At 45.1% G+C, this 13734-nt stretch overlaps 1 protein-coding gene across 1 annotated transcript in view; it reads right to left on the reverse strand.

Annotated features, from left to right (window-relative positions):
• Positions 1-13734, reverse strand: part of CRIP2 (cysteine rich protein 2) — a 76893-nt gene that overhangs the window by 41035 nt on the left and 22124 nt on the right. The window contains exon 2 of the mRNA XM_081324640.1: positions 391-485. Within this exon, the coding sequence (XP_081180766.1) occupies positions 391-485 (95 nt within the window). The remainder of the gene's footprint in view (positions 1-390; positions 486-13734) is intronic.

Below are 13734 nucleotides of genomic sequence, written 5' to 3' on the forward strand. Positions count from 1 at the left end.
ATCCAACCTAGAATTAAGGAGAAACCTCCTGACAGTGAAACAATTAATCAGTGGAAAACTTGCCTCCAGAAACTGTAGATGCTCCATCACTGGAGTTTTAAAAAAGAGATTGGACAGCCACTTGCCCAAAATGTTATAGGGTCTCCTGCTTGAGCAGGGGGGATGGTTGGACTGGAAGACCTCCAACGTCCCTTCCAACTCTCTTATTCCCCTAATTCTATAAAGTAATTCAAGTAAACTACATTTAATGAAGAGAAAAAAAACTAATAAAATCCAAAAGATTCCATATAATCTCTATTTTGTATCACAATATGGCATTTATGTAACTCAGTCATTGACTTTAAATGATACAGAAGCTTATTGTTTCATCTTCTCATTTTTATCTCTCACCTCTGCATGACCGCCAGGTGTCAAGGTCTTGTTGCAGCGCTCACATTTCAAACAGAATTTGTGCCAATCTTTTCCCAAGGAAGTTACTTTTTCAGCTGTACAAACAAAAAATGGAGAGTCAGAATTCTACAGACCAGATTCTCAACTTTTATATCTTTTAAGACTCACTTCAAAGAACTAAAAATTATTGAGGACCACCTCTCACCAAATGTAAGTGGAGGCAGAATCACACAGATCTATTGTAATCTGTGTTTTATGAACACTTTAGAGAGCCTCTCCCTCAGTAAACATATGCTAACAACTTAAATAATCAATACATTGCTTGCCTTTTCATGACCTCACTATCAGCTGCCTGAGGTAACTTTAATTCAGCCTCACTGTATCACCATCACTTCATTTATTATAAGATTTTCTTGAGATAGTTCTCAAGGTAAAAAGTTCAGATATTAACAATTTAGTCATGTATAGACTGAAGTTGTTTAAATAAAAATATTTCAGTTGTGATGCCACAAATGTGATGTCACAAATACCATTTTCTCTCTTAAGAGTATACAGAGTTTGTGTTTTTAGAAGAGCAGGAGGGGGAGCTGGGATGCCTTAGCTCTCCAAGAGAGAAATGTCCATCAAGGCATAAGAACTGATTCAATTAAGTTCTAAACTACACTAACTATAGAAGATGATCCATTTGAGTGAAAATACTGCTAAACATGTTGGGAATGGCCAATGCACTAGAAGAACTAAGAAAGGTGAATGGAAAGAAACAGGAGGAATGGGATGTTACAATCAAGAAAATTAATGTTTCTAGCTATTTGTGACATCTTTCTCAATCATACAGATGAAAATGAAAGCACAGATAAAATATGGTGAGGATTATAAGAGCTATTTCAGTAAAAACAACATGGCTCACAGTTTCACTTGGATAATATAATCTTTAAAATACACTATACATCTACCTGGCATGTATCAGCTTCTACTTAGGAATGGTGTAAGAACTGGAACTACAAGATGCAAAACTGCCTAGGGAGCTAAACTGATATTCTACTCCATAATCTGCCTGTGGAATATAGAAGGATTATTAATTTTGTTCATGCAAAAGAAAATCCATGATTTTTCCTAGAACAAGTACAGGAGTTTAATCTCCAAAAGCAAACTCAAAAAAGAATGAATGTCCAAATCAGCACTATAGACTCACATATTTTTTAAAAAATCAAGCACCATTTCTCTTTTGGGAGCAGTTTGCATTTAAAAATAAATTCCCACAAACAAAAATAAAGAACTCTCAGCAGAGAAATTCCATTAAAGGCAAATTCCACATAAATGAGTCACCAAGCAGGCATGCTGATACAAAAGAGAATCAAGCCAAGGTTTTATGAAAATGAACCCTGTAAACTAAAATGTGTTGATGGAGAAATTATTTTCAGAATCAGCTGCAAATGGACTCATAGTAAAACAGTTTGGATAGTGAGATTTCCTCCCCCCCCCTCATATTTCCTTAACAATGTACATTTTGGGGGCATAAATATGAATTGTGAACTCTAATTTACTTTGCCAACTGATAGCAAATATGCAGAGGGCAAAGGAGCAGCATCTACTATAATATAACGTCTATGGGACAAAATTTATGTTTGCATTCTAGAGGCTTATTATGTTTTCTTCTTAAAAATAAACTTATGAGTATATAAACAGTATATAAAAATGCAAGATTATTTTAAAAAGTAAGTGTTGCTTTGCTTATGAAGTCTATGAATTATAAGGAAGATAACTCTAAAAAGAAGATATGTATGAAATGGAATGTATGAAAGAACAAATACTGCAAATAAATATTCCCAATATTGCAAAGAAATATTTTCATGATTATAGGGCTTAGCATCACAAACCTACTCATAGAAATATTTTGAAGCTGATGAGGTCTTCTAGTCCAACCTCCTATCCAAGGCAGGAGACCTTATAACACTCAGGAAAAACGGATGTCCAATCTTTTCTTGAAAACGTCCAGCAATGGAATACCCACAACTCTGGGAGGCAAGTAATCCACTGATTGTTTTCACTGTCATGAAATTTCTCCTTAGTTCCATGTTGAATCTTTATGAGTTTCCAGGGAAAATGAGCATAAGGGTGCACCTCAGCTAACCACCCAAGAAAGCAGAACTCTTGGAACAGGCATTGTCTCAAAAGGAAACTTTTATTAGGGGTCACTGACAGTAGGGAAGTCAAGGTGAGATCTGGGGAAAATCCCGCTTAAATGGTATAGTTAAACCAGCAATATTCCTCCTCCCACCAGAGTCATAATGTCCATTTGAAATTCAGCTGATCCACAGGTGGCAACGATGTGTGGGTAACTGGCACAGTTGGCTCGCATCTCAAGGTCTTCTCCAGTTTTGTTTCTTTGTAACCGTCTCCCTGATAAGGGAGACACATTCCTTTCTCAAGTGGATAGAGGTGGATGAAGAAAAGCAGAAAGTGAAAGTAATCCCAAGCAAAAGCAAATCCCCTCCACCCAAATAAATGGCAGGCCCCAAAGCACAAGAATATATACATGAAAGGGAGACAATAAGGATTTGGGGACCTGACATACAACCCCCCTAAAAGAATGGGAAATTCACCTAAAAGACAAAAGGGGGAGGGGAACAACAATATATACACATTAATTAGGCTTATCAGGATATTGAGAATGGAAACGTCTTAGACGTTTAGGGACTCTTAACATTTCTCTTGTACAGCCACTCATTCTGGGCAGAAGGGAGATTCTTCCAAGCTACTAAGTATTGTGTCACCCCATGATGTATCCGAGAGTTCAAAATGTCCTTAATCTAAAGTGTTGTTCACCCTCAACCATGATAGGTGTGGGTGCCTGAGGTGCAGGAGGCCTAAGGTTAGAAGTGACTTCTGGTTTGAGCAAACTGCAGTGGAAAACAGGGTGGATTTTCCGTAGGTTATTTGGCAAGTCTAATTCAACCGTCACAGGATTGATGATGCGTTTGATAGGGAAAGGTCCTACAAATTTAGGGCTTAATTTCTTAGATGGTTGTAAAGACTGCAAATAATTCATGAGAGGTATACTCGGTCTCCAATTTTATATAGTTTTTGCTCCACCCTCCACTTATCAGCCTAAACCTAATAGGCTTCTCTGGCTTCATCCAGAGCTTTCCTGACTACTGGCCAGGTATTTTGTAACTGCAATTAGTGCAGGTTCGCATCCCACCAGGCTCAAGGTTGACTCAGCCTTCCATCCTTCCGAGGTAGGTAAAATGAGGACCCAGATTGTTGGGGGCAATTAAGCTGACTTTGTAATAATGCTGCTTGGGGGGTGTATGAAAACCCTAATAAGCAGGCATATACATAGAATGAAGGCTACTGCTAAGCTTGTAAGCCGCCCTGAGTCTTCGGAGAAGGGCGGGATATAAATGGAATTAAAATAAATAAATAAATAAAATAAATAAACTGTTTAATCCACTCTTGCAAGGAGAGGATTTCGGGCTCCTGGACAGGAAGTTCAGGCATGGCCACAAATGTTTAACCATTAGCTTCTTGAAATGGAGTAAAACCTGTACTGGAGTGCACAGCATTGATATAAGCCACCTCAGCAAATGGTAACAGGTCAGACCAATTGTCTTGCTGATAATTAATGAAACATCTCAGGTATTGTTCTACAACTGAGTTCAGTCTGTCTCCCCATTCATTTGAGGATGATGCGAAGATGATAGCCCTTGACTAGAAGCCATCAAGTCCAGAAAAGTTTCCCAGAACTTAGAAATAAATTGAACCCCTCTGTCTGAAACTATACATTGTGGGGGCCCATGAAAATGATATACGCTTTGCACAAAGAGTTTGGCAAGGGTCTTTGTTGGCATCTTGGGGCATGGAATGAAATGCACTTGTCTAGAGAACAAATCCATTATGACCCAAATTACAGTGTTTCCAGCACTTTCAGGCAGTTCTATGATAAGATCCATAGAAATCTCTCTCCAGGGTGCTGACAGACTTGCTACTGGTTGAAGCAATCCTGGGGATTTTCCTTGTCACCGTTTAGCCGCTGCAAACGTGGGGCAGCTGGCTACATGGCTTTCTATGTCTTTTTTCAAAGCAGGCCACCAAAACTGCCTTTTAATGTGATGTAAGGTTTTTACAAATCCAAAATGTCCAGCAGTTTTTGAGTCATGCCCTGCTTGTGCTTTAAATCTTAAAGCTGCTGGGACATAAAGTTTCTCCCCAATCGGAGATGGGGCCTAGAGAGCTGTTGGAGGTCCAGCCGATCCGAATCCGACCGATTGCGACTAAGAACCTATATTAGGTCTTATCTCGCAGCGATAAGGGCGGCAAGGTCTAATCACTTTGCTACCCTTATCGCGTCCGCAGATAACCGCCCGGACGCCTTGTTTAGGGTGACCCGCTCCCTCCTTAACCAGGAGGTGAGGGAGGAACCTTTGCAGGGTTGTGCCGAGGAGTTTAGTCAACATCTGTCGGACAAAATCGCTCGGATTCGGACCGGTCTGGACTCTGACTGGGCAGAGTCTGACGATCAGGACACGGGCGGTCTTGTCGATATTACCTGGGAGGAGTTTGATTCTGTGACTCCGGAGGAAGTGGACAGGATTATGGGGAGGCTGAGCTCCACCACATGTTTATTGGACCCGTGCCCCTCCTGGCTGGTTTATGCGGCTCGGGAAGGGACACGAGGCTGGTTCCAGGCGGTCATATCTGCTTCTTTGAGTGAGGGCAGTTTCCCCGCCGTCTTGAAGGAGGCGGTGGTGAGACCTCTCCTCAAGAAGCCTGCCTTGGACCCAGCTGTGTTAAATAACTTTCGTCCGGTCTCCAACCTTCGCTTCCTTGCGAAGGTTGTTGAGAGTGTGGTGGCGCATCAGCTCCCTCAGGTCCTGGATGAAGCGGATTATGTAGACCCGTACCAATCGGGTTTCAGTCCCGGGTACAGCACGGAGACGGCATTGGTCGCTCTGGTGAATGATCTCTGGAGGGCCCGGGACAGGGGATATTCCTCTGTCCTAGTCCTATTAGACCTCTCAGCGGCGTTCGATACCATCGACCATGGTATCCTGCTGCGGCGTCTCAGGGGATTGGGAGTGGGAGGCACAGTTTTTCAGTGGTTCTCCTCCTATCTCCTGGGACGTTCGCAGTCGGTGTTGGCAGGGGGGCAGAGGTCGACCCCGAGGCCTCTCGTTTGTGGAGTTCCTCAGGGGTCGGTCCTCTCGCCTCTCCTGTTCAACATCTATATGAAACCGCTGGGTGAGATCATTCGTGGTTTTGGAGTTGGGTATCATCAGTATGCTGATGATACCCAGCTTTTTATTTCGACCCCAAACCACCCCAGTGATGCCCTCGACGTGATGTCCCGTTGCCTGGAAGCGGTTCAGGTCTGGATGGGGAGGAACAGACTTCAACTCAACCCCGACAAGACTGAGTGGCTGTGCATACCGGCATCCTGGGATATTCAGAATATTCCATCTCTTTCTATGGGGGGTGAGTTATTACCCCCCGTAGATAGGGCTCACAACTTGGGAGTTCTCCTAGATTCATGGCTTACTTTGGAAGATCACATGGTGGCCGTGACTAGGGGGGCCTTCGCCCAGGTTCGCCTGGTGCGCCAGTTGCGGCCCTATCTAGACCGGGATGCCCTGTGTACGGTCACTCATGCGCTCGTGACCTCTCGTTTGGACTACTGCAACGCTCTCTACATGGGGCTGCCCTTGAGGACCACTCGGAGGCTCCAACTGGTACAGAATGCAGTCGCAAGAGTTGTGTTGGGAGTCTCCCGATACTCCCACCTCTGCTCCGTGAGCTGCACTGGCTCCCAGTTGTCTTCCGAGTGAGATTCAAGGTACTGGTAATGGTGTTCAAGGCCCTACATGGCATGGGTCCGGAGTACCTTAGGGAGCACCTGCTGCCGGCATCAACTTCTCTCCGCCCTGTGCGTTCCCACAGAGAGGGCCTCCTCAGGGTGCCACCGATCAGAGAATGTCGATTGGTGGCCCCCAGGGGGAGGTCCTTCTCTGTGGGTGCCCTGGAGCTATGGAATCGGTTGCCGGTTGAGCTCCGGATGGCGCCCGACCTCCGCTCCTTCCGACGCGATCTGAAAACGCATTTGTTTGAACAAGCCGGCTTGGCCTGATAGGGAGTAGGTTGGGTTTTTTATTGCTCTTAACATTTGTATTTATCATTTTTACTTGGGCATTATGTTTAATTCCTTTTAAATTTTGTATTTTTTTGTATTTTATACATCTGCCCTGTTCACCGCCCTGAGTCCTTCGGGAGAAGGGTGGTATATAAATAAAATTAAATAAATAAATAAATAAATCCATGCTAGTCCATCTTTTAACACACACAGGTTACTGTGGTTTTGAAATGTAGTCTTAAACTCCTGTAATAGAGCCTTTTCAAGGGGAGCCACAGGTTTTGACTGGGCTCTGGTGGTTACAGGAGCTGCTAATTGACAAAGGTGCAAAAATGGTTTAGTCACTTCTACTTTCTTGCTGTTATATTGTGGTAATGTAGTCTAGACAATGTGTCAGCTAGGAAATTCTTTCCCCCAGGGAGGTAATGAATAATGAAATCAAAATGATGGAAATGTTGAGACCATTTTGCTTATTTAGGGGAGTGTTTCCTGGGGTTTTTCATAACTTCAAGATTCTTATGATCAGTCCATACTTGAAATGGGATTTTACTGCCCTCTAGGAAATGCCTCCATGTTAGGAAAGCCCATCATACAGCTTAGGCCTCCTTCTCCCAAGCTGCCCACCTCTGCTCAGTCTGTAAAAGTTTGCAAATCCTAAGAAACTTTGGAGTTGTTTCCTGGTTTTTGGAGGGGCTGAGTCCAAGACTACTCTCACTTTCTCTGTGTCCATCTCTATTCCCTCATTGGATATACAGTAACCCAAGTAATCAATATGATCTTTGTGGAACTCACACTTTGACAGTTTGGCATACAGCTTAGCAGAGCACAACTTTTTTAGTACCACTCTGACCAGTTTACTATGTTCATCTTTGGTTTCGGTGTAAATAAGGATATCATCCAAGTAAACCAAAACCCCTTTGTACAGGTGATCATGCTGCATGAAAACTGCAGGAGCCCCTTGTAGTCCAAATGGGAGAACTTTAAATTGAAAGGAACCAAGGGGGCAGTTGAAAGCAGTTTTCCATTCATCCCCTTTCTTTATCTGTATCCGGTAATGCGCTTCTCTTAAGTCCAGTTTGGAAAAAATCTTTCCTTTTGTTAAGTGTGCTAACATATCTTTCATCATCAAAGGCAGTGGGTATATGTTTTCCATGCACACAGATGTTAAGACTCCTATAATTCACACACAGATGAAGAGAGCCATCTTTCTTTTCTCTGAACAATACAGGGGCTGCTACCCGGGGTCTAGCCAGCTCTATAAAACTCTGCTCCAAATTCTTTTTGATGAACTTTCCCAGTTCATCTAATTCCATGGGAATTTGGTAGTTTTTCCCCTGGGATGATTTATATAGCACAGTCTGTGGATTGGTGAGGGGGGGAATTTGTCCACCCTCTGTTCACTAAAAGTTCCAGCCAAATCTCAGTATTCCATTGGAAGGGCTTTCAAGTCTGACTCACTGAGGGTGGAAGCAAAATCCCAGTGTAATCCACATCTCCTGCTGTTTCCTTTAGAAATAGGTGCAGCTCCCCCTTGTGGGAATTTTAACTGTCCTCTTGGCTGCTTCCTGGCAATGAGTTTTCAGGAGAAGGCAGGATAAGGCACCTGAAGGTAGGACAAGAAGGATAAAAGGCAAAACAAAATAGGTGAAAATACCACCTATTTCCTTGATAGTCTGTCAACATCGCTGTCTGGAGGAAGGGGATGATTCATTGTCATTTTTCCAGTCTTACTACCCCAGGCTTTTATTTGTGCTTGAATTTCAGCTGTATATTTAATGACTGGAACCTTCTTCTTGACTTTATTGTGCTGATGTCAGCTTAAAATCATAGAATCATAGATTGGGAGGGATCTTGGAAGTCTTCTTGTCCATGCATGTCAAACTGCCAGCCCATGGGCTGGATGCATCACGCCGAAACCTCGCCCACCCCATTGCCGGCAATGGGAAAAAAGCTGCGATACATCGTGTGATGTCACATGACATTGCGAGTTTGACACACCTGTTCCTAGTCCAATCCCCTGGTCAAACAAGAGACCCTATATCATTCTGGCCAAATGGTGGTCCAATCTCTTCTTGAAAACCACCACTAACAGTAGGAGTCCTTATTCCATCCCAGACAAATGAATATCTAATCTTTTCTTGAAAACCTCCAGAGAAGGAGCATTCACAACTCAGGGAGGCACGCTGTTTCACTGATTAATTCCTCTCATTGTCAAGAAATTTCTCCTTAGTTCCAGGTAGGGTCTTTACCCTGTTTCCCTGAAAATAAGACCCAACTGGAAAATAAACCCTAGCACAATCTTTCAGGATGCTCGTAATATAAGCCCCACCCCCAAAATAAGCCCCAGTTAAGATCATCAGCCAAGCGGACACATTTAGTACCGTATTTACCACAAAATAAGACCTAACTGGAAAATATGCCCTAATGCATCTTTTGGAGAAAAAAATAATATTAGACCTGGTCTTATTTTGGGGGAAACGTGGTATTTAATGAGCTTTCTGCCATTCCTTCTTGTCCTACTCTCTGGTGCTTTGGAGAAGCAAACAACCCCTTCTTTTCTGTGATGGCCTCTCAAGTACTGGAAGACTGCTATCATGACACCCCGATCCTTCTCTTCATTATGCCAGACATACCTAATTCCCTTAACTGTTCATCATACAGCTTAATCTCCAGACCTCTTATCATCTTTATTGCTGTTCTCTGCACTCTTTCTAGGGTCTTATCATCTTTTTGGTATCATGGCAATCAGAACTGGATGCAGTATTCCAAGTATGACCTCACTAGTGCAGTATAGAGTGATAGTATCACTACTTATGATCTTGATGGTATCGCTTTGCTGACGTAGCCTAGGACTGCATTGGCTTTTTTTCCCCTTTGGCAACTGCAGCATATTGCTGGCTCATACTTACAGTCATGTGAAAAAGAAAGTACACCCTCTTTAGGTTCTATGGTTTTACGTAGCAGAACATAGTAAAAATCATCTGGCTGTTGGCAGTTATTTGTAAAATTTATAGGCTTCCCATCTTACCTCAAGGTAACTCTTAAAAGTAGGTATATACAATCTCAGATGGACAACATCACATGACGTATTACACCATGTCATCATTTATTTTACAAAAAGAAAGCCAAAATGGAGAAGCCCTTTGTGAAAAATTAAGTACACCCTTACCGCTTCCATAGGTTTGAAGAGGCTAAGACAGTAGCACCCAGGTGCTGCTACCCAGGTGCTCTTGATCAATTGATCATCAGCAGGTGTGACGACCTCTATAAAAGCTGAATTTTTAGAGTTTGCTGGTCTCCAGCACCGAGATGTGTGTTAGCACAATGCAAAAGATATCAACAATGATCTTAAAAAAGCATTTGTTGCTGCCATGAATCTGGGAAGGGTTATAAGGTCATTTCCCAACAATTGAAAGTCCCTCATTCTACAGTGAGGAAGATTATTCACAAGTGGAAAATATTCAAGTCAGCTGCCAATCTTCTCACAAGTGGACGTCCCAGAAAATTCACCCCAAGGTCAGACCATGCAATGCTCAGAGAAATTGCAAAACAAATCCAAGAGTTACATCTCAGACCCTACAGATTTCAGCATGTTAATTTTGAATTTGAATTTTGAATTTTATTGAATTTATATACCGCCCTTTCCCGTAGGACTCAGGGCGGTTTACAGGGTATATAAAACATCAATACAAAAATTAAGAACAATTAAAAAAGATTAAACTAAATCCCTGAAAAAATATAAAACCCCAGTTAAAACCCCAATTAAAACTCAGCCTGGGCCGGAAAGCTCGAAGAGCCAGGTCTTCAGGTCTCGGCGAAATGATCGAAGGTCGGAGGCAGTCCTAAGCTCCACGGGCAGCTGGTTCCAAAGGGCAGGCGCCCCCACAGAGAAGGCCCTCCCCCTGGGTGTTATCCGCTGGCATTCTTTTACCGGCGGCACCCTGAGAAGGCCCTCCCTGTGGGAGCGCACAGGACGAAGGGAGCTTGATGCCAGCAGCAGGTGTTCCCTCAGATATCCTGGACCCAAGCCATTTAGGGCTTTATAGGTCATCACCAGCACCTTGAATCTCACCCGGAGGGCAACCGGACGCCAATGCAGCTCGCGGAGCAGAGGTGTTACATGGCAGTAACGGGAAACCCCCATCTCAACTCGCTCGGCTGCATTTTGCACCAGCTGAAGCCTCCGAGTGGTCCTCAAGGGCAGCCCCATGTAGAGAGCGTTTCAGTAGTCTAAATGGGAGGTCACGAGCGCATGCGTGACTGTGCGTAGGGCATCTCGGTCCAGATAGGGTCGCAACTGGAGTACTAGGCGAACCTGGGCAAAGGCCCCCCCTGGTCACGGCTCCTATATGGTCTTCAAAACTGAGCCGCGAATCCAGGAGGACACCCAAGTTGTGAGCCCTATCAACGGGGGGTAACACCTCACCCCCCATCGTTAACGATGGAATAGTCTGGTTAACCCGAGATGCCGGTATGCACAGCCACTCAGTCTTGGCAGGATTGAGACGAAGCCTGTTTCTCCCCATCCAAACCCGGACTGCCTCCAGGCAGCGGGACATCACGGTGAGGGCATCACTGGGTTGGTTCGGGGTGGAGAAAAAAAGTTGGGTATCATCAGCGTACGGATGAAACCCCACCCCAAAACCACGAATGATCTCGCCCAGCGGCTTCATATAGATGTTGAACAGGAGGGGAGAGAGAACCGACCCGAGGGACTCCACAAATGAGAAGGCCTCAGGGCGGATCTCTGCCCTCCCGTCAACACTGACTGCGAGCGGCCCGGGAGATAGGAGAACCACTGTAAAACGGTGCCTCCCACTCTCAACCCCCTGAGATGCCGCAGTAGGATACCATGGTCGATGGTATCAAAAGCCGCTGAGAGGTCTAATAGGACTAGGACAGAGGAACAACCCCTGTCCCGAGCCCTCCAGAGATCATTCACCAGCGCGACCAATGCCGTCTCCGTGCTGTGCCCGGGCCTGAAACCCGATTGGTACGGGTCCAGATAATCAGTTTCCTCCAGGAACAGGGGAAGCTGATGCGCCACCACACTCTCAACAACCTTCGCCAGAAAGCGAAGGTTGGAGACCGGACGATAGTTGTTTAAAACAGCCGGGTCCAGGGCAGGCTTCTTGAGGACGGGTCTCACCACCGCCTCCTTCAAGGCGGCGGGGAAGATACCCTCCTTCAAGGAAGCAGTTATTACTGCCTGGAACCAGCCTCGTGTCTCCTCCCGGGCCGCAAAAACCAGCCAGGAGGGGCACGGGTCCAATAAACAGGTGGTGCTCAGCCTCCCCATAATCCTGTCCACATCAGGGGAAACAGGATCGAACTCAGTCCAGATAACATGCTCAAGACCGTCCGATTCCTCCACGTCAGACTCTGCCCAGTCCGAGTCCAAACCGGTCCGTATCTGAGCGATTTTGTCCGTCAGATGATGACTAAACTCCTCGGCCCAACCCTGCAAGGGATCCTCCCTCACCTCCTGGTTAAGAAGAAAGCGAGTCACCCTAAACAGGGCGGCTGGGCGATTATCTGCGGACGCGATGAGGGCAGCAAAATAATTAGCCTTCGCTGTCCTCATCGCCGCAAGATAAGACCTTATGAAGGTTCTTAACTGCAATCGGTCAGATTCGGTTCGGCTGGACCTCCAACCGCTCTCCAGACACCGTCTCCGACACTTCATCTCCCGGAGCTCCACAGAAAACCATGGAGCCCAACTGGATCTGTGCTGGGTCAGGGGTCGCAAGGGTACAACACGGTCGAGTGCCTCAGTGGCCGCCCTTTCCCAGGCATCCACCAAGGCATCGGCCGGGCTGTGAATGAGGGCGATGGGTATAGACCCAAGCGCCATCTGGAACTGTTCTGGGTCCATTAGGCGCCTAGGGCGGAACCACCTGGTCGGTTCCGCAGCCCAGTGGCGGGGGGTGGCATAACGGAAGACCAGCCGCAGGAGATAATGATCGGACCATGACAGGGGGAAAATGGCTGGCAAACCCCCTCCCAGATCATCCAACCACTGCCCAGATAAAAACACCAGGTCGAGAGTGTGACCCCCCACATGAATCGGGCCCTGAATTACCTGGGTCAGGTCCATGGCCGTCATGGAAGCCATGAACTCCCGAGCTAACTCTGACAAGTGTTAGACAGTTCAATTAGAAAAAGACTGAACAAGTATGGTTTGTTTGGAAGGGTTGCCAGGAGAAAACCTCTTCTCTCTAAAAAGAACATGGCAGCATGGATGAATAGGTTTGCAAAGTTGCAGCTGAACAAATCACACGACTTCTGGGACACTATTCTTTGGGACAGATGAGACCAAAGTGGAGAAATTTGGCTATAATGCACAGTGCCACATTTGGCAAAAACCAAGCACAGCATATTGACACAAACATCTCATACCAACTGTCAAGCACAGTGGTGGAGGGGTGATGATTTGGGCTTGTTTGCAGCCACAGGACCTGGCCATTCTTGCAGTCGCTGAGTCAACCATGAATTCCCTTGTGTAGCAAAGTATTCTATCTAGAGTCAAATGTGAAGCCCTCTGTCCAACAGGTAAAGCTTGGCCAACACTGGGTGATGCAACAGGACAATGATCCCAAGCACACCATCAAATCTGCAACAGAATGGCTTAAAAAGAAAACGAGGTTTTGGGAAACAGCTGTTGCTTTTCCAATGTGGCATTTGACGTCTATCTCTGCGTTTCCAATTTATGTGATGGACCACATGGGAAGATGCTGACGTACTCATCCAAAACCAAAAATACTGGAGATTCCTTGCTGCCCAATATGCTACATAGCATGGAAGCATCTAATGCTAATGCTAAATTTTACTTTACAACATGTTTCTGTCCTAGTTTTCTTCTGTTTGTGTAAAGCATAGACACGTTTTCTCAAGAAAACGAAGTTTGTCGTCTAGGCTGGTAAATTGAAAAATATCATATAAAAATCCATAGGGAAAACTAGAGTAGATTTAATGGTGTACCCTCAGAAATAAAAGACATGAAGGAAAGCATAAAGCTACTTATTGGACAACCAGGGAAACGCCCTAGGAGTGTGGAATAAAATCCAAACATAAAGCATATTTTAGTATTCAGCCTGCCAGTTCAGGAAGCAGTAATGATGTAATGTCCCACACCCAGGCCTGGTGATAACCATGCCAGCAGCCAGAACAGAAGCACAATGTTCTCTTTAGAGAGGAAACCAATTGAGATAATCCAC

The sequence above is a fragment of the Vipera berus genome, assembly GCF_964194415.1.
Source record: "Vipera berus genome assembly, chromosome: 3".
Classification (NCBI taxonomy): domain Eukaryota; kingdom Metazoa; phylum Chordata; class Lepidosauria; order Squamata; family Viperidae; genus Vipera; species Vipera berus.